Source organism: Electrophorus electricus, chromosome 23 (genome assembly GCF_013358815.1).
Source record: "Electrophorus electricus isolate fEleEle1 chromosome 23, fEleEle1.pri, whole genome shotgun sequence".
NCBI lineage: Eukaryota > Metazoa > Chordata > Actinopteri > Gymnotiformes > Gymnotidae > Electrophorus > Electrophorus electricus.
In genome coordinates, this window is record NC_049557.1 from 1,898,515 (window position 1) to 1,920,090 (window position 21,576).

Below are 21,576 nucleotides of genomic sequence, written 5' to 3' on the forward strand. Positions count from 1 at the left end.
CTATTTCAAATCAAAATTAAACACCTGATATTCGAAAGAAAATTAAACAGCAGAAAGGTGTCAGTATTTGGGATATAAGACTCTTTCGATTTTCCCATCTGCCTTTTTCTTGTCTAACCACTTTCCACAAATGAAGATGGTGGTCACCCAGTTGGCAGTGTTTGTAATGTCCACACACTCCAGGTACCAGCCAGGGGTTTGGCTACTGTTGTCATGCTCCACTTTTACCCTCAGCAGATCGCCCAAGTCCAACATCTCCAGCAGAAATTTGTCCGTGCGGCCTCTCTCAAACAGGTTTCTGAACTTCTGCTTTAGTGGTCGCTTCCCCGAGTCTCCGTTGACGCCGTATATAGTGATATAAACGTTGGCATCAGTGCCAGCTCCCTTCACGTCCCCGGTGATGATGATGATCTCGTACTTGACGGGAACTAAACTCCGGACTTTGCTGGCAAAGCTCTCAATGGTTCTAGTGCATTCGAATGTCACAAACGTGTCCTTCCTTGTGGTCAGGGGGATCTTTGCATCACAATGGAAAATGTACCTATACAGGAGCGAGGGATGGATATAAAATGTTATTTGTAGACAAATGAAGATATGGTTAGAAGATGAGCAGAAGGAAAGCCTTACTGACTTGTTCTGGAGCTCTTTTTCCGTCACCGCCACTTCCTGAACGTGCCAGTGAGCCTTCTTCACCTTTTTATCTTTTGTTAAGTGGCCCAAAGAGATCCCAACAATATCCCCCAGATTTTTAGAGGAGAACTCAAACGAGTCAGTTGCACCCCTATATTGGACAAAAAAAAGTGTTGAGATTATACTCAGCTGAATTTTTACACCATGTTAAAATATGTAATATGTGGCACATAAACAACTTTAAACTGACGGGTTTTTTTTTTTTTAGAACTTTTTCCACCTCATAACATCAGAATCTTATAGGGGTTTCAAAAGTACAGAGTTCAAAAAACAGAATGAAGTACACTGTGGAGATAAATACAACATCAGGGGCATGTTTTTTAATGATCGCTCGGTCTGGCCAAGTTCATGTGTCCATACTGCAAGAATCGTTTTTTCTTTGATGAGTTCTCCATCATAAACTCCTTTGAACGTGATCTTTTCCCCTCAAGCACGATCCAGACGTTCTCCTTCGTCTCTGCGTCTTCAGAGTTGGCTGTTGTGATGTCAATTTCATATTCTTTAAGGAAAGTGAAAATGAAAGCAACATTTATGCAGAGTTGCCTCAACGATTATTGCAGTGTGTCGACATGGTAAACACAAAAAGCACATAAGACATGTATTCATACTTGTCTTGTCACTGAGGTCCAGGATATCATTGTTGGCACATGCCAGTTCCCGTATTATCTGGCCATCATCCTTGCTTTTGGCCAGCCAGCGGTCACAGGGGAAGCGAAAGGTTTGGTTCATGAGTTCGTCTTTTATATCTATATTTTCCAAATGCCATCCTGGAGCAGGACCTGGAAGTCGAAAAACAAATCTTTTTTTTTCTTCACCCTCCTATATGGCATTTGCAACATAGAGCAGCACTGTATACAGTTATGTGCAAAATAGCAGCTGTGTGTTTAATACAACTGAGAAAAAGCTCAATCCTCATAATAGCATTTATTTCCATGTACACAAAGGCACTGGGAGCACTGCACATTCATGAAAACATGAACCAAATATCAATTTTTAAACTGAAAGTGAAGAAAAAAGAACAATGGGCTTCATTTTCATTTACAAACTCAAATATTTACAGTATAAACAAAGTTGTTTACAGATTTAACTTTTCTGTTGCTCACTGAACTAATATTTAATTGTATAACCTTTATTTCTGATAACTGCTTTACATCTGTGTGGCATGGAGTCAACTATCATCTGACACCTGCAAACAGAATTTCCAGCCCAAGCTGACTGGAATACATTCCACAGTTCTTCTGCATTCTTGGGTTTTGCATCAAAACAGCATTTTCGATGTCACTCCACAAATTCTCAATCGGATTGAGGTCTGGGGATTGGGCTGGCTACTTCATAACATTAATCTTGTTGGTCTGGAACCAGGATGTTGCCCGCTTGCTGGTGTGTTTGGGGTCGTGGTCCTTCTGAAACACCCATTTCAAGGGCATTTCTTCTTCAGCATAAGGCAACATGACCTCTTCCAGTATTTTTGATATATTCAAACTGGTCCATGGTGCCTGGTATGCAATAAATGGGTCAGACAAAGTATGAGAAACATACCCAAACCTTTATGCTTGCACCGCCATGTTTTACAATCTTCACAGTGTACTGTGGCTTGAATTCAGTGTTTATGGGTCGTCTCACAAACTGTCTGTGGCTTTAGACCCAATAAAAACAATTTTGCCATAGAACGTCGCACCACTTCTCTTTAGGCCAGTCAAAATATTTGGAAAACTGTAACCTTTTCAACACGTCTTTTTTTTTCAGTAATGGTACTTTTACGAGGGTTTCTTGCAAATAGTTTGGCTTCACGTAGGTGTCTTCTGATTGTTGCAGTACTCACAGGTAACTGAAGATCTTTGATTTCCCTGGAGCTGATCATTGGATGCTTCTTTGCCATTCTTGTTATTCTATGATGTACGCGGATAGTAGTATTCCTTTTTCTACCACGTGTTTCAGGTTTTGTTTGCCATTTTAAAGCATTTGGGATCATTTTAGCTGAGTAGCCAATTATTTTCTGCACTTCTTTATACGTTTTCCCCACTCCAATCAACTTCTTGATCAAAGTTCTTTCTCCTTCGGTACAATGTCTGTAATGACCCATTTTACTCACTGATCAAGGGCTAAAACCAGCAGGTACAACGTTTGCTGCCTTCCTTCTTTAAATAAGGGCCATAATTGACACCTGTTTCTTCATAGAATGAATGACTCACTAATTAAACTCCACACTGCTATTAATCTGAACACGCCCCTTTCATTAAATTACACCCAATCAGTCAATTACACCCAATTAGCAGCATGCATGTCATGACTGTTGATTCTGTTGGTCGCCCATTACTCGGCTACACCTAGTCATGAATTTTTCCCCATGTTGTATTATCTTTTCTGCCAAAATCAGTAATGAAATACATTGGTGATGGTGGATATTGGGGGGCAGTACCACATCAGGAGGGATGGGCACTGTGAAATGAGCGGCAGCCAGTCATCATATTGCACTCACCCTTGTTATCATGCCACACCCTGATCTTGGAAAGCTCTCCCAAGCTCAGTACATCAGGGAAGCGGAACACGTCCATCTGCTTGCGCTCAAACTTGTTCCTGTTGCTGCTTTCCTTGAGTGCCAGAGTGCCGGTGTCACCATTCTCCCCGAATATGATTAGGAACACGTTGGCATCTGTGCCTGCACCTGGAAGACATTATGTGGAAAGAGAGGTTGAAAAATATAAACACCACTGTTGGCTTTTCATTATATGCAATATAGTTGGATATTTTTGCCTTATTTCCGAGATGTGTTGCGTGGGCTTTTTCCGTGTACATAATGCAAACGTACCATTATTTCATCTAATTCCATTGCAAATCTAAAACTGCTTTATGACTGTGTACTTGGGTCATGGTTTCTTTTGTCTTTAATTATTTATCTTTAGGGCAGAGGTGATGAGCAAAGTCATGGAAAAGGTATTTTTGACCTACCAGTGACATCGCTGGTTTTAACGTGAATGATATATGTAGTCGTCTCCACCTGATCTTCGTCATCCACCACTGCGGGGAGCTCACACACCTTTGTTCTCTTGGGCCCTTTCGTTTTCGACAGCCAGTTCTCAAAGGTGAAAACTGACACCTCGTCAGTGCTCAGGTTTCGCATGATAATCTAGGTCATGTAACAGGACAAGAAGACACTGACAACAGTGCAACACAAACCACAAACACGGTTTCTCATTGGCCACGTCTGACAGGATCAAGCTCTCCAACCTCTGGTGTGCTGTCAGTTAGAACCAGTCAACACCTGGTTTCAGAGTATTTAAAAAAATATGTTTCTCACTTAGCCAGAGAACTTAAGCCAAAAGTCAAGACCTCCAAGACTGGAGGAGGGGTAAGAGACGGGGATTGTCCTTAAAGGACAATCCTCATTTTTGGTTTAGGTTTTGTCATCCAGCTCTACGAAATGCACCCCTGGAATCGAAAGCATAAATGGGGATTATTTGGCTCAATAATGTCAATCAAATTATTCAGTTGACCTTGTCAAGAAACCAGTCAGGCCGACTTCCCGTTCCATCAATGCGAACTCTTAGCTTTTTAAGAGGACCGATATCATCAATCTCCAAGTTGAACGTGTCCTCCTGATCTCTCTCAAACCTATAACAAACTATGATGAGTGAAGAGCAGTAGAATGAAGCTTATCACACATTTATTGCCTTTAATGCTCTTTTTGTCCTATTGTTGTTTTCCCACGTTTTCAAAACTAACTCACTTCTTTAATAATGAGTAAAGGGATTGTCAGTCACCTGTCCTCATTTTTGGGGAGCAGAATGTCCTCCGTACCTCCGTTTGCCCCAAACACGTTTATGAATATGTTGGTGTCTGTCCCTGCAAATTGGGTGTCTCCTGTCACAACGGTAATCTCAAAGATGACCTACAGAGAGAGGGGTATAAGAGGTGAGGGAAAATATCTGTACTTAGTGGTATATTAAGCACCATGTCATGATGCATTATAAGTCAACAAGAAATGGATTTGATTACAGACACTGAGAGCACTACATCTAGGAGACTATTCCATATAACATTACATTAATATACAGGTGCATCTCAATAAATTAGAATATCATCGAAAAGTTAATGTATGTCAGTAATTCACTTCAAAAAGTGAAACTCGTGTATTATATAGATTCATTACACACAGAGTGATCTATTTCAAGCGTTTATTTCTTTTAATGTTGATAATTATGGCCTACAGCCAATGACATCCTAAAAATCCTATAAGACCAATTCAAAAAATTATTTTTAATACATAAATGTTGGCCTACTGAAAAGTATATGCACTCAATACTTAGTCGGGGCTCCTTTTGCATGAATTATTGCATCAATGTGGCATAGCATGGAGGCGATCAGCCTGTGGCACTGTTGAGGTGTTATGGAAGCCCAGGTTGCTTTGATAGTGGCCTTCAACTCTTCTGCATTGTTGGGTCAGGTGTCTCTCATCTTCCTCTTGACAACACCTCATAGATTCTCTATGGGGTTTAGGTCAGGTGAGTTTGCTGGCCAATCAAACACAGTGATACTGTGGTTATTAAACCAGGTATTGGTACTTTTGCCAGTGTGGGCAGGTGCCAAGTCCTGCTGGAAAATGAAATCCGCATCTCCATAAAGCTTGTCAGCAGAGGGACGCATGAAGTGCTCTAAAACGCCCTGGTAGACGGCTGCGCTGACTTTGGACTTGATATAACACAGTGGACCAACACCAGCAGATGACATGGCTCCCCAAACCATCAGTGATTGTGGAAGCTTCACACTAGACCTCAAGCAGGTTGGATTGTGTGCCTCTCCACTCTTCCTCCAGACTCTGGGACCTTGATTTCAAAATGAAATACAAAATTTACTTTCATCTGAAAACAGGACTTTGGACCACTGAGCTACAGTCCACTCCTTTTTCTCCTTAGTAAGACACTTCCGACGTTGTCTCTGGGTCTCCGAGTGGCTTGACACAAGGAATGCGGCAGTCGTAGGCCACGTCCTGGATACGTCTGTGTGGTGACTCCAGCAGCAGTCCAATCCTTGTGACTCTCCCCCAAATTCTTGAATCGCCTTTTCTTGACAATCCTTTCAAGGCTGCGGTTATCCCTGTTGCTTGTGCACTTTTCTTCTACAACACTTTTTCCTTCCACTCAACGTTCTATTTACATGCTTGGATACAGCACTCTGTGCACAGCCAGCTTCTTTAGCAATGAACTTCTGTGGCTTACCCTCCTTGTGGAGGGTTTCAATGACTGCCTTCTGGACAACTGTCGAGTCAGCAGTCTTCCCTGTGATTGTGTACCCTACTGAACCAGATTGAGGGACCATTTAACCTTTGCAGGTGTTTTGTGTTGATTAGTTGATTAGAGTGTGACACCATGATTCTACAATATTGAACTTTTTCACAATAATTTAATTTTCTGAGATACTGACTTTTGGGTTTTCATTGGTTGCAGGCCATAATCATCAACACTGAAAGAAATAAACACTTGAAACAGATCACTCTGTGTATAATGAATCTATATAATACACGAGTTTCACTTTTTGAATTGAATTACTGACATACATTAACTTTTCGATGATATTCTAATTTATTGAGATCCACCTGTAATATTAATGCACAGTAACAGGGCGTGTCCTGTAAAGTGTTAGAACAGACCTTTTGAATGATATTGATGGTGGTGGCGTCTAGCACATTAAATACTCTTGCTGTGAGGCCATCTCCCCTGTCCTTGGCAAGCCAGCACTTACACTGGAACATGTACTTGATGCCTTTGGTGGGCACTGCAACTGAGAGCTCATCTACCAGCCAGCAGCTCTCAGGAGTAACTCCAGCGTGGCCTAACTGCCAAAAGCAGAACAGAGACAATCATTATTAAAAGAGTAAAACCTTTGAGTTGCAGTAGTAATTTGCAATGCACTTTTTAATATTAGTTTTTGGCAAAATTGAAATATAATCAGATATCTGCATTTGAAGACCCTCAACCCGAAGAACCGTCACTGGTTGGACGTGGTCTTACCTCCACTCTCTTGATTTCTCCTACATCCGATCCATAACTTTCAAAGTTCTCCATAGTTCCAGCAGCAAAACATTTCTTTTCTTCAGGAAGATCGAGCCAGAGGCGCTCTGTCTCCATATCCTGGGGGCCCATTATGATCATGTAGACCCGACTTGTGGTACTGGCATCGTGGTCTTGCCCTGTTGACACTGTCATGTGGTACGGGATCACTGTGGATCAGAAACTGAGGCTTTTTTAAACCATTAAATACAATTCCGCCAGTGGTCTATGCTAATTTATTTAATGGTCCTTCACATCCAAATGCAGAATGCCGTTTTGGGTGTAACTAGAGAACTAGTTTGAGAATTGCGTAATGCTGTATATATTCAATGGAAATGATCCCTTACGATCCCTTATGATCCCTTACGATCCCTTACGATCACTTACGATCACTTAACAAAGCTTACCTGGACCCTCCTCCACTGGCACTGCTTTCTTCCTCTTTTTCTTTTTGTTCATGTTGCTGTCTAGGCTTGGTTTGGAGTTCTGGATTTTTTTCTTTGAGTTTTGAGGATTCCTTTCACCTTCGTAACCCTGATTGAATGGTAAACACCTCAGGTAGGTGGGAGGTGAGAAAAAAAGATAAAGGAGCATGAAAACATTTGTAGGCAGTCCCTAAAGTCATACAGGTGAATGGAAAGTGTACACAGAATAACTTATTTAAAACTTCATCACCTTGACATAAAATGCTCTCTCAATCCGTCTATCTTCTTTCTTTCTTGATAGCCACCTCTCACATAAGAACATGAAGACTTCATCTGTGTCCTCGTCCACAATTTCTACCTGGTCGAGGTACCAGTCTGCCCCTGGCAGTGAATTGTCATGGCGTATTTTGATCTTAAAAACCTCACCTAGGTCCACAGCTTCAATGTTGAACTTATCAACCTAGAAACAAAAAGTGAATGAATAAACTGATATAGTGTATAAAGACCAAATGCAGGCCTAGATATGTGTTCTTCATATTTTAGTGTTTCCATAACTCATGTTCTAACTCATGTCAAAATAATGGTTTCAAATGTAGATAAATACAAAACTTACTCTTCCTCTCTCAAACTTGTTTTTGTTGCTCTCTGATTTGCTTAGTTTGCGTTCTCCTGTGTCCCCCAGGTTTCCGTAGATGGTCAGGAACACATTGGCGTCTGTACCTGCTCCATGCATGTCTCCCGTTCTCACTGATACCTTATATGTGTGAGCTGAGGAACATCATAAAAAAGGAAGCCTTCCAAACTGTGACCGACTTCTCTGCACCTAGTTCAGTACCAAAAACCTAGACGTCTGAATTCCTAAACTCCAATTGTCCCTATGTCACATAATCTATGACTTCTTAAATCTGCAAAATATACATGTTTTGACAGAAGTGCGTGCACATACTCTCCAGGGCATCCTCCACCTCTGTCTCTATGTACTTGAGGGTGCCGTCTTTCAGGAGCTTTTCTGTGATGATGTCTGAGGGCACTAGCTCTCTCACTGTCTCACCATCATCCTCTGACTTCGCCAGCCATCGTTCGCATGGAAAGATGGTAGTCTCCGAGCCCTGAACAGAGTCACGAGTGTCTGAGAATCTCCCAAGCCCTGCTGAACTTTAACTAATTCTGAAGTGTCTGCATCAATAAAACTGGCCAGAAACAGATCCACGTTACCTTTCCTTTCCTTAAAAGCCTTCTGATCTCCACTCGGTCTAGATGCCACCCAGGATTTATGCCCCTGTTATCGTGTCCAATGCGAATCTTCTCAAGGATGTCTCCTATATCCTCCAGCTACCCAAACACAGAGCATTGTGTTCTCACTCTCATAAAACACAATTCGTTCTAAAATGGAAAAAAAAAAAAGTTTTAAATGTGCTGTGCTGACCTCGACAATGAACATGTCTTCTGCACCCCTCTCAAAGTACAGGCGTCTTTCTCTTTTGTTCACACAAAGAGACTTCTGCTGAGTGCAGATTCCGTTCTGCCCATAGAGAGCAATAAAAACATCTGCATCTGTCCCAGCTCCAAACACATCACTTGTGAAAATTTTTATTTCATATGGCACAACTGCAGAAAAGAGAAACAAAATGTTGACTGCAAGTCTCTTTAAAGGGATAGATATTTAGACATCATTTAAGATTCATTTACATAGTTCATATTAGTTGAGTTCCAACCCTAATCCACCACATCTTAGTTAATATATACAGAATGGCTTAAATGTCTAATATGAAAAACTGACGTATATATCTTTAATTAACTACATCACATGTTAGATTTATGTTTTGAGACAGCTATAGAGGAAGGTTGAGCTCAAGAATGATTTGGAGGTGTATATGCAATGCAAGATTTTGCCTTACATGGGATGTAGAGCTCCGTCTGCAGTTCGGCTGGGTACAAATCTCTTACTAACGCCCCATCATCTTCTGTCTTATCCAGCCATCGGCCACATGGGAAACAAAGTTTCTGACCCTGGGAGGGGGCATTAATCTCTACCCAGTCTAAGAACCAGCCGGGGGACCCTCCTGAATGATTAGCAAGGGGGACTGTTACTGTTTGCAGTGATGGGAAAAATTCTATAATCACTGTTCTCAAGCAATCACTTAGTTAATTCGTTTTTATTATACGTCAAATTTCTAATTGGCCTAGTTGTAGATGTCACTTGGGTAAAATATTTGCTAAGCAAAATGCTTAATTTCATTGTTTATATGTTTTTGGAAAGAATTAACTGCAAGCAGACTGTTAGAGCCAAACATGAAACTTATATATATATTCTATAAAATCTGCTGTTCATCTGCATCCGGTTAGATTTCCATAACTGTCAAAAAGATATGAATTTCGTTGTGTGACTCTAAAATGTTACATACCATTGTATGTTAAGATTAATATTGATATTTATATTAGATTATACTTGTGTACATTTATAAAAATACCCTTCTGCCCAACAGTATTTATTCATCCCTTCATGCTTTTCTCCTCAGTAGTCCTGTAAGCAGGATCAGAAATGTTGGGACAGACTGATAGTCACTGTCATAGGGTATACATACAGACTAGCTGCAATTGCAGTTTCTACCTGCGTTCTATAAATTTGAACGATAACCCAATTTTTTAATCCCTTTCTCTACTGCACATTCAATGCTTTACAAAGGCAAGACTCTAAATGAACCCTTTAAGAGCCCCCATCAACATCTAATCAAACATAAATAGCAGTGACAGAGTTCCTGTAAGGTTGCCAGGCAACTTGATGCCAGGCAGATTGTCTTTGCTGGAAGCTTTTAGAAGCAGCCGAGTGCATCCTGTCGTCACAAAGCCGTATTCAACCGCCTCGGTTACCAATCCTCTGTTCAGCATTCATTTCACATTCTCTTTCACAAAATCTTGTTGATATTCTACATTCAACAGGTTCCATTGATTTTTGAGTTCAATTGTCCTAGAGCTTACCTGCGTTGTCATGCCCAATTCTAAGCTTTAGAAGCTCTCCCAGATCAACAGCTTCCACAGTGAATTCATCGATCATTCCCTGCTCAAACTTGTTTTTGTGAGTTTTACTGGCCCTCAGGTTAATGATTCCTGTAGAATGTATGAAAGAACAGTAGGGAAAGGAAGAACAGGTGCTGTCCACACAATGGCAATCATTGCCAGTCAAAACAACGAACCCTTGCTTTACACTTGAGGGAATTTGAAAACGTTTTAAAACATTTTAGTGACTAAGTTGATATATAACTTTTAACCTGTGTCATCATACTCTCCATAAAGAATTGCAAAAACATTGGCATCAGTTCCAGCATGTTTCTTCTCTCCTGTCTTGATCCTCAGCGTGTATGTTGTTGACATAGCTGCCAGGAAGGGACAATGCACTTATTTTAAGGTCTCTTTCTCTGTGTGCATATACAGAAAACCCTTTGAATGAAAGAAAAACAAAGAAATCTGTCCTTTAGATTATCTAATGTTGCATGAACATTTCTTCTACCCTTCTGCTCCAGCCCTAAGGTGGCTCCTGAGTCCTCCTCGTCCCCATCCTTCTTCATGAAGGCCTCATCCACAGGCACCAGCTCCCTGGCGATCTGCCCATCATCTTCGTCTACAGCCAGCCAACGGTTGCAGGGAAAGTAGTACCTGTATGCGAACCCAATTTTAACCTAAACGTAGACCCTACTATAGCAGAAATGTTATAGTCGTTCACACAAAAGGTAACCATGTCGTGTATCCTTAACATCAGCGTCACACAAACTCCCTGCTTTCTCATCAGTCTGAAACACACTCACGTGATGTCATCCCTGGTGTCTGTGATCTCGACTCTGTCCAGGTACCAGGAGACGCTGGAGTCCTGACGGATCCTGAGCTTCTTCAGAGGTCCCAGCTCCACTGCTGTAATGGAGAATGTGTCTGTCTGCAACGCATACACACAGCTGACATGTGCAACTTGTTGCAGATTCATGACGTGGTTAGAATCAGCATCATAATGCTTCAAACATGCACGTCTGCACACCTCAGAAAGTATAACAGCAGCACTGGTTGACAGATTAGACGTGTTATCGTAGACCTGATTACGAGGGCCATGTTTAATGCGTGGCGTAAATTATTGATCAGCTCACGTTAACAGATGAGTAAGGGTATACCAGAATATCTACTGTGAATAACATGAGGAACTCTATCAGGTTCCATGACTCCTACCTGGTTGGTTACAGGCCAGTCTCTGAAAGATTGCAACTCATCTCTGATTCAGCAACGCATTCAGGACATCACGTAATCTGAATCTCACGCACCTGGCCGCGCTCAAATTTGTTGAAGTTGTTGGACCTCTTCAGGCGGCGCTCCCCAGTGTCGCCTTTCTCGCCGAAGATAGTAATGTAAACTTTGGAATCGGTTCCAGCACCCCACATGTTGCCCGTGAACACATTGACATCATACACAATTTCTGGGGGCGTGCCAAAGCATAGCATTAGCATACACTATGATAGTGAATATAGTAGTGAATATATTTAGAAATACTAATTGTGAAACTCCTACTAATTGTACTACTAATTACTAATTATACTAATTGTGAAACTCCTTTACAAGCAGACAAGGTCAAGTGGAAAAGTGAGAAAATAGGGCATATAGATGGATGCTTATATAAATAATGGTTTCTAATTTTGGTACCATCCAGCTCCTCGCTATCCTCGGGTAGAAGTTCCACCACAAGCTCCCCATCTTCCTCATCCTCAGCCAGCCAACGATCACAGGGGAAGGAGAGCGTTTTCACCACCTCCTGCATCACCTCCTCACCCTCATCCTCATCCTCTTCCTTCTTTTTCTTCTTCTTGTTTTTCTTCTTGTCTTCTTTCTTCTCTTTCTTCACCAAGGCCATGACCAAGTATTTTACATCCACTTTTTCCAAGAACCACCCAGCCCAGATTCCTGACCCATCGTGGCCAATGCGGAGCTTAAAAATCTTTCCCACATCTTTAGCTTCAATCTGCACCAGAGAAAAGAAACTTAGCAGGGTTTGTGTTCCTCATTAACAGACAACGTCTGGGTGAGAGTCATTTGTTTTCTCATTGTGCTATTTTACAGCATGCTTAATGACGAAGAGAGTGTAGATACCATTGTTCTGTTATTATCAGAGCATGTGTGAAAAGTAATTACAGTATTTGTACTACTAGAGTGGTTATTAGGATAGCTTATTAGGCATGATGGCTATTTAGCATGGTTGGAGTTTGATTATTCTGAATTTAGAAAGGAGAGAACATGGAAAGAACAAGGTGTTATTAGATATAATTAAATATACATAGGCTAACATGGAGTAAATGGAAAATCTCTGGACAACAGAGTGCAGAGAGAAACAGTTATATTGAATTGCAAACCACTGGCATTATAACCATGTGACTTGTTCAATATTTAGAATTCATTACAATTAACAGCAAATTTTAATTGAAACAAATATCACTAATATTTTGTTTTGCTGTGGATAGCACATTTGTTCTTTTTTCTTTGATGAGAAACCTTTGATGAAGTCAAGAGCCTACTAAAAACTGTGTGCTAAGATAATATCTACAGTGGCCGTCACCACTAAAGTTAGAATCATATCAGTGCTAATATAGATACTGACATTAGAACCTTGTAACACACAGCGGTATCTCAATTGCAGAACACTACCTAAGACCTCATCAGGGAACTTTTATGAGGAGTTGAAATAAGGCAAAAGCCCTAAACACTAATGTATCATTATCTAGTAATGTAGTGATATCAAGTGCCAAGAACACTGGTCATTACCTTGAATATTTCAGCATGACCTCTTTCAAAATTATTTGACCTGCTTTTCAGGGTGATAACTTCTGTCTTTCCTTGGTCTCCATACAGCTGGATAAAAATATTGGCATTGGTTCCTGCAGCCCAAACATCACCCGTCACCACGGTAATTTCATAGTTTATCACTGGGACAAGGAAGCAAAAATAAAGCTGAAATTCCAAAGTACTTACACTTGACAACCATATACAGTAAAATGCTATATATGATACATGAAAACATATTCCACAAGTGCGTACATTGTTCAATGTCCAGTATTTCACTTGGGTATAGCTCCACTTGGGTTTTGCCGTCAGCCTCATCTTCAGAAAGCCAGCGATGGCTGGGGAACATGTAGTGGCTTCCACTGTTAGGTACCATGATCTGCACACTGTCCAGAAACCACCCCGCCCGCATGCCCTCGTTGGTGTGACCAATCATAAGACGACTGATCTAGGGTCAGTAAAAGAAAAAAGAAAAAGAAGCAACGATTCCGTTCATTACATTTCCAGAGCAAAGCATGCCTTACTCATGAGAACCGTCACAGAAACGCTTCTCCCACTGAGCTATACGCACTTGTCCGATGTCACGGGTTTCAATGGAGAAGACATCAACTCGCCCAGTTTCGAAGTAGTTCGGCAGGTTATTGTCGGAGACGACCAGCATCATTTTGCTGGTGTCGCCTTTCTCACCATAGAGCTTGACAAACACCCTGGAGTCTGAACTGCCGCCACTGATGTTGCCTGTCTTCACTGCGATGTGATAGCTGACATCTGAAATCAAGAATGTTCACAAGCAAGTTTCATGTGCTGAAACAGCAGAGCCACTGTGATCTCTAAAAGCATGCATTCTAACTTTCCAGAGACTATGTGATTCCCTGTGTAAGGCACTACTCGCAAGGCAGCAGCGCCAGTCTGAGAAGGTGAAGGTTGCATATGCCTCCTCCGATAGTTAGATAGTTACTCTTGGATCAGTAAACACTATTAAGGTAAATTAAAATGCTAAAAAACATTTAAAAGCACCAGGAAAAACACTTACTAAATAGTCTTTGTCCATCAGAAAATGGCACTAACTCACGAACAATCTGGCCATCGTCCTCGTTACGGTCGAGCCACCTGAATTGATAGAAATACTACATTATGAGAAACCTAAACTACTTTTGGAATTAACAGAGCAGATGTAACAAAAAACGCTCACCTTTGACATGGGAACTGGATACCCTGTGACTCAGTGTGCCCTTCCTCTCTGACCACTACTTTATCTAGGAACCAGCCACACCCTCCTCCTCGCCCATCATGGCCAATCCGTACCCTGTGAACCTGCCCAATGCACACCGCCTCGACGATAAACTCATCGGCCTGCGGACAAACACGAATGCAAAGTCTCAAAGGCAAGAGCTGAGAGCATGGCAAAGAAGCCGACGAAGCCACAGGTCCACAGCTCCGCTTACGTTGCCCTTCTCAAACTTGTTGACGTTGTTCTTGCAGTTGACCAAGGCCCGGTCACCTGTGTCTCCTTTGTCACCAATCAGGCAAAGGAAGACATGGGCATCTGTCCCACCTCCACTGACCGTTCCAGTGTAGACTGTCACTCGATACTTTATGACTAGGAAAAAAAAATCACCTTAATTATAACTCTATTAGAATATAATTATAATAATTATAGCGCTATTAGAATATAATTATAATAATTATAGCGCTATTAGAATACGGACGACACCTCTCATCTCAGAGGATGTTTATTATTGTGTGAAAAACCAAAAGCAATCCACTAGAAGTACAAGTGCTTTTTGACCAAATTGCCTATCAGTGCATTTACGACGTGTCTTCATAAGAAGTGCATAGTTGTGAAGGCACTCTTGCAAAACTGTGTGAAGTCACTCTGGGTGTCTTGCCTGCCAGTGGTTCTTGGATAAGATCCCCCATGGCAGGGAGCTCCCTCACCACTTCATTATCATCTTCATTTGTATCTAGCCAACGCTCGCATGGGAATTTGTATTTTTCCTTTGTTAACGTTTTCAGCAAGGTCACCTTTGGAATCATGGAACAATATTTAGTAATATGCCTGAAGTCTAAATCTCAATGAAGTTGAAACATAAATCTCTGCATGTCTTACCCTGCTCAAATGCCATCCTGCAAACGGATGTCTCTTTTCATGCCAAATTCTCAATTTCGTCAGTTTTCCAAGCTCGGGTAATTCAATCTGAAGGCATTAATAGAAATTGGACCCACTGATGGAAATGAACAGATTTTTTTGTGATTCTCCTGGATATGAAATAAACAATTTGAGTTTCCAAAGCACTGAAATTACCATGAATTTATCAGTCTGACCCTGCTCAAAATTATCCGTTTTGTTGTCCAACTTCATCTCATCAGACTTGCCCTTCTCGCCATAGATCTGGAACAGGATAGAGGCATCTGTGCCTGACCCAGGAAGATCAGATGTCCATATCCAAAGAGACCAAGGATGCTCTAAGGAAAAGAGGCACAGAAGAACATGAAACATCCCAGCCCCAGCACTGTGAGCACTCTGGTGAAGGCAGATGCTCATAAAATCTCTTTCTCTTACTTCTCATACTATAAGCGCTTGCTAAATAAAGCTTGTCTCAGAACAACAAGACTACTCACTCTTCTGCCTTTTCTGCCGTAGTGAGACCATTTCATACAGCTCTCTCTCAATCAGTCCATCGCCCTCGTGTTCATCCATCCACTTAGAACAAGGGAAGGTCTGCTCAATTCCAGTGAAAGGGCAGTAGATCACTACCTGAAACAAAATAGAGGAATAGTGGTCAATGGTCAATAGTGCTATTGACCATTGCAATGATTCTGGAAGAGAAACTGAAATTATATGCAAAAGCCATGGAAATAGATGGTATAAGTTTTTAGATAAAAAAGTGCCAATACAGGATTGTTATTAAAAATAATAACAGAATTAATACTGCTTTACCTGCTATTGTGACATTTTCACTGTTAACTATCATGAGATGAAAACAGTCACTCATTTCTTGTAAGAGGGCCAATCAGAATATTTGCATCAATAATTGTATGAAAATGTCAGACCATGTCGGACCTTTTCACAGTACCACCCTGCGCTGACCCCTGCGTTATCATGGCCAGTAGTGATGCGACTGAGCGGGCTCAGTAGAGCTGCGATCTCTATAGTAAAGACATCGGTGAGCCCACGTTCAAATTTGCCCCCCTCCAAGAAGACCTTCCCACTATTCTTCAAGCCTTTGGAGCCATGCATGACCATGTGAATTTTGGAGTTGGTTCCAGCTCCCCTGATGTTCCCTGTCACCACCTGCACGCTGTAAACAATGCCTGCAAGGTAGAGTTACACGGAGCACAAACCAATTGTTTTATACTTGAGACTAGTGTCATTTAACTGGAAAAAGGATAAATACAGAAGGTAATTGGTAGACTGACTGATCTGGATAAGTCTGTAGTTTGAAGTAGATTTAAGTGCTTTAGTTGTATTTGGATTATTTCAAACTAGACAAGATGAAGTATATTATTAAAGTGAAAAGCTGCAGGTACAACGATGGTACATCTGTTCTGAGGGTTTTGTCCCTATGTCAGGTTAAAACATGAGCGCCCACCTGTTGGCTGACTTGCTCCCACTAAGCTATCCCTTTGAATCTTTCCATCGTCCTCATCCATTGCAAACCAGCGGCTTATAGGGAACTCATATATTGCCTTGTTTCCCAGGTCATCTACTATCACCTAAAATCAACACAGCCCAAAACTTGTAGAGTCAGAAACACACACAAAGTAACTGGCTTAGGTACTGTTAAAAGCTGTTAAAATATTGTATGGTTAACGATGCCATTAATACTACTCTGAATACCACGAATAGTATTAAAATGAATTAATAAAATGTTGTACATTCAGCCTGGAGCTAGTTTAATAAAATCATAATAAAGATAATAAACGATAATGGGTCAAACAAGCAGATATTTTTTTTATTTCAGCTCAAATGTCATATGTATGAATATAAAATCTTTGTATCGACATTGAACTACTAATATGACAGGCATCTTTAGAATGCATGGGTGTTAATTTGTACAATTTATGTGCCAGTCTCCAAGTAGTGGGTCTCATAAATAGGAAAACCAATCTGTTAAAGTAGGGTAGCATGGTGTTTCCTTTCAGCATAGATAAGGTGACTAAAGCCTCAGAGAATGACCTCATCCCAAAGTACTTTGAGTGATACAGATTCTGTGGAAGGGACTGCAATGCATTGCAAAGAAAAACACAGCAAAGCCAAATGGTGCTAATTTATAAAACAGCAACATTTTCCAGAGTCACTTGGGTTATATTCATGCCCCACTTAAAGATCGGCTGTGATTTTAATGTCACTGCTTAATAATCATACTTTAAGTTTACATGTAGTCTGGTAATTAATGATAACACCATTACTAGTTATTCTTCTGGAGATCATTCTCCTTCAGCCTATAAAATATGCAAAAAAAGCTTTAAAAAGAACCCTTGTGTGGGTGAAAAGGTGGAATACTGGTAACAAATTGTTCTCATAACAAGCTTGATATTTATGTAAGCCACAAAGTGAAGGGCAAGATAATCTTGTAACTTTACCTTTTCCACAAACCAGCCAGCAGAGGAGCCTCTGTTGTTGTGGCCCATGGTGATCTTATTGATTCTCCCCAGGTTTGGTGCTTCAATTGTAAACTTGTCCTCTGTTCCTCTCTCAAAGTTGTCTTTATCATTATCTAGTCTCCTTTCCCCTTTGGAAAACGGTGTGAAAGCTCAGCTGATTACAGAAAGCAATTACATGTTTCAGATGTTTTCAAAAACATGCTGAGGGAAGCTACAGTTCCTATGTAAATGTGGTCATGATAAATTGTAGTTGAAATGCCTCTCACCAGTATCTCCAAATTCCCCAAAAATATTAATGAACACATCTGCATCTGTCCCACTGCCTTTGATGTCTGCAGTGAAGACACTCACCACATACTTGTTATCTGCAGAAGATGCATGGAAAACAAACCCAATCTGATTACACCACAGTGTAGCTGTTCTCATATTAGGATTAGAATCCATCCAATTGATGAATCCGTCCCTGCATTCCCAGCTAAAGGATCAGATAATATGCCATAATGTCACGTCACCTGTCATGCAATAAAGACAGAATAATGACCCACACTTTGGCATATCTGAGGGGTCCAGAGTTCCCAGCAAGTCCCTCACAAAGAGGCCGTCTCCCTCCTTCCTGCTGAGCCAGTTGTTGCAGGCGAAGTAGTAACGTAGGTGGGGCCTGTTCATGTCTGTCAGCATCACGCGGTCCAGGAACCAGCTTGCATTTAGGCCTGTATTATCATGCTCGATCCTTCAAATGCAGAATAAAAGAAGCACTTATAGTGAATGGGTGGTGTTATCCCTGGATTTATGACTCATAGCATGGTTGGAACCTGCAAAGGAACTATTCTGCAATAAGGGCTTGATTCAAGCATACCGAATCTTTTTTATAGGCCCAATGTTGTGAGTTTTTATCCGGAAGACATCTGTTTTGCCTTTTTCAAAAGCAGTCCGATTCCTGTAGGCAAATAAAATGAAAATAAGGCATGATAATAATGATATGAACTATATAAAAGTAAATAAGAGTTTAAATAAGGAGCTAAAAAAGTTTAAATAAGATAACTAAGGACAAGATTTAAGATTTACCCAGAATAGCTAATAGAACTCAAATATTCCAATATTATAAATGTGAGATGTTTTTAATAAGTTATTATGTAATGTAAGGATTAAACTACGTTAGCTGTAAACTGCAAACAACAGATTGATGTATATAAGGGAAATCCTACATCCATAATCTTTTAAAACAAAAGAAAACGAAGCACAGCTTCATAGACATGGAGAATATTGCTATTGCAAGTGAAGTAACTGGATGCACACTAAGTTCATCATACTGATGTACTGCACATAGATATTCTATCCCTTTATCATGAGGACACTTCTAAATGTACTTCTAAAAGTCCACTTGCTTGTCATATTGTTTATTCTGTATTATAGATTTTTAAAAGTATTTATAGCACTGTGCATTTTTATGATGCACACCTTTATCTGCCTTTTGTACTATTCACGTCTGTATTGTATTTCTTTCCGACATCTGGAGTAGTGCTAGCAGAGTAAAATCTCAAGACAGCTGCTCTTTATTAATGAGAATAGCACCTAATTAAACCACCCGTCCTTGATGGAAGGTTCTAGAATATCATGTGCACAGGAACTTCAAAATAAACCTCACAACACAGTCTCAGTCAGAGCATTATACTGGTTTCTCTTGTATCGAAGAGAAGACCATTCAGATACCTCTTTTCAGTGCTGTGTGTTTGGGGGAAAATAAAAAGGTAATGTTACCTTGGATTATCAAAAACATGAAACATTGAGATGAATAATGTTAAACATTTATAAACTTAAAACACAGTCAGAGCATCGGGTCAATTGTTGCAAATGTATTATGAGACATTTATGATTAGGTCAGCACAACTGATCCACAACTGATTACGGATTTCCAATAAGACTCAAATATCAGACACAGACTCACTTGCTGGCAAGGTGCAACTTGGGAGTAATGCCATATTCACCAAAAAGAGTGGCAAAAACATTGGCATCAGTGCCTGCTCCTGACACATCTCCTGTGATGGTGACCACCTCATACACTGCGGGTGAATGGATTGACAGGGAAAGTGTTTCAGACTTTTTGGTGTTACGTGTCAGCAGATCCAAACAGAAGGTATTCCAGGAAAAGCCTGTCCGAATAATTTATGAACAGAACTCACATTTGGGAACATCGCATTGCTCATTGCTCAAGCGCTCAAGTTCGGCGCTCAGAACGTGTGTGGAAAACAACGGAAAGATTTAAAAATGGAGATTGGAGCAGTGTACCACTCTAAAACAATAAGCCGACGAATCGGAGGTCAGGCGGAGCAAAGAATCTGCAGGAGAACAGCAGAATCTACCACTGCTTACCTTTCTTCTTATGGTACTCGTCTTCGTAGTTCTCACCCTTCTCTGGTTGGTAGTTCCTCAGCTCATTTTCATAGATCTCTACGTAGTCCACAGTTTTGCTTTTCTTCTTCTTGCCTTTCCTCTTCTTGCCCTCGCTGTCACTGTCGGTGGACCCTTTCTTGGCCTTCTTGTCTTTCTTTTTCTTTGGAGAGTCGTCGTCCTCTTCCTCTCGGTCCCCTTTCTCGGCCCTTTTCTTCTTCTTGCCTTCATCCTTGGCCTTCTTGTCCTTTGGGCCCATGACAGCCGCTGGCTTGTTCTTCTCACCCACGTCGCTCTCCTGAACTACATCTGGAGGCCTCTCAGGTCCTTTGGTCTCTTGCTGCTGTTTGGTCTGTTGTTGTCGAGTTCATCCTCGCTCGTGCCGCCGCTGCCGCTGCTCTGCTCCTGTTCTTCACGCTGCTTTCTTCCTTTTTTTTTCACTTTCTTCTCCTTCTTCCTGCCTTTCCTCACATGGGGCGCATCGCTGTCTGTGTCCGTCTCCCTCGGGCTCTCCTGCCTCTTTCCGCTCTTCGCCCTCTCAGGCGACTTTGATTGTTTCTCCTCCCCGTCGGCGTCGTCCTCTTCGGTTTCCTATGCCTGTCGCGTTTTTTTTTTTTTTTTTTTTTCCCTTTGAGGGCATCTTTAATTTATTTACTGCCTGGTAACTTTAACTGGCGGCTGTGTGTCCGGTGAAGGACAACCCGGCTGACCTGTGACGCTGGGGCGCCCTGCCAGAGGGACAGGTCGTGGAGCGCGCCACGGCTTGACAGCTTTCAGGGCCTTCCCAACCTGAGCGGCAACAGTCACTGGGTTCATTAATATTTACCACCTCTGAGTCATGTGCACTCACTTTGGAGAAATGCTAGAGAGAAAGAGGAGTTTCCTTGTCAGAATGACAGGCAGGGAAATCACGTTTTAGCATTAAGGGGGAAGCAAAAAGAGACTGTTGTGTTAGAAATACACCATTTTGTACTCTTCCACCTTTCCTTTCCATCTTAAGCTGTCCATGTACATTATTAATGAAAATTATTAAAAATAATGTGTAGAATTCTTTTCCATTAGTGTTCCAATGAAGACGCACATGGGGGAAATAGTGCAAGGATTTTGATTTTATCATTGCAGTTATATATTCCACCAGATGGTGGAGACATTCGCCGGAGGTCAAGTTTGCTAAAATTTAACTGTTCTTCTCAGCAATGATAAAATAATTTTACAGGTAACCCCAGAACTGTGTTTCTTATTTTTCAGCATCTACCTATTATATTTGTCCCATTAACCCTGTTCAGAGAAGATATAATTCATGTAATACCATCAATGCCCAGTCTATACATTTTGACAAATGTACATGAAAGGCCAGTCTTCAGTTAGGAGAGGTGTGTGTGTGTGTGTGTTTGTGTGTGTGTGTGTGTGTGTGTGTGAGTGTGTGTGTGTGTTGGATAACATATTTTCCATTGTTGCATGTGCTTATTTTCTATTCAAATCCAAGTGGTTAATAATCACATAAATAATCACATAAAAGATTTGCAAAAGACCCTAAAATAATAAATTATGGAGGCTTGAAGGGAAATCATGAAAAATCATGTCTTTCCCTTTGGAGGGAAAGAATA

At 41.1% G+C, this 21,576-nt stretch overlaps 1 protein-coding gene across 1 annotated transcript; it reads right to left on the bottom strand.

Annotated features, from left to right (window-relative positions):
• Window positions 1–9: 9 nt before the first annotated feature.
• loxhd1b (lipoxygenase homology domains 1b) lies at window positions 10–20,581 on the bottom strand (the record flags this gene model as incomplete). The annotated part of the gene is given in 44 exon segments (XM_026999816.2): window positions 10–541; window positions 632–781; window positions 1,051–1,189; window positions 1,299–1,469; window positions 3,170–3,355; window positions 3,640–3,817; window positions 4,185–4,302; window positions 4,452–4,579; window positions 6,338–6,523; window positions 6,699–6,907; window positions 7,145–7,271; window positions 7,413–7,622; window positions 7,776–7,930; window positions 8,109–8,271; window positions 8,378–8,494; window positions 8,589–8,770; window positions 9,061–9,225; window positions 10,022–10,024; window positions 10,142–10,270; window positions 10,432–10,536; window positions 10,671–10,816; window positions 10,966–11,090; window positions 11,467–11,618; window positions 11,843–12,158; window positions 12,956–13,116; window positions 13,229–13,421; window positions 13,545–13,741; window positions 14,007–14,083; window positions 14,166–14,326; window positions 14,419–14,573; window positions 14,863–14,998; window positions 15,084–15,170; window positions 15,279–15,439; window positions 15,596–15,731; window positions 16,038–16,288; window positions 16,567–16,690; window positions 17,561–17,709; window positions 17,848–17,946; window positions 18,127–18,311; window positions 18,438–18,518; window positions 19,292–19,303; window positions 19,527–19,641; window positions 19,952–20,321; window positions 20,411–20,581. Coding segments are annotated over 44 exon segments (7,062 nt in total), but the record flags the coding sequence as incomplete, so codon positions are not given.
• Between the last annotated feature and the right edge of the window lie 995 nt (window positions 20,582–21,576).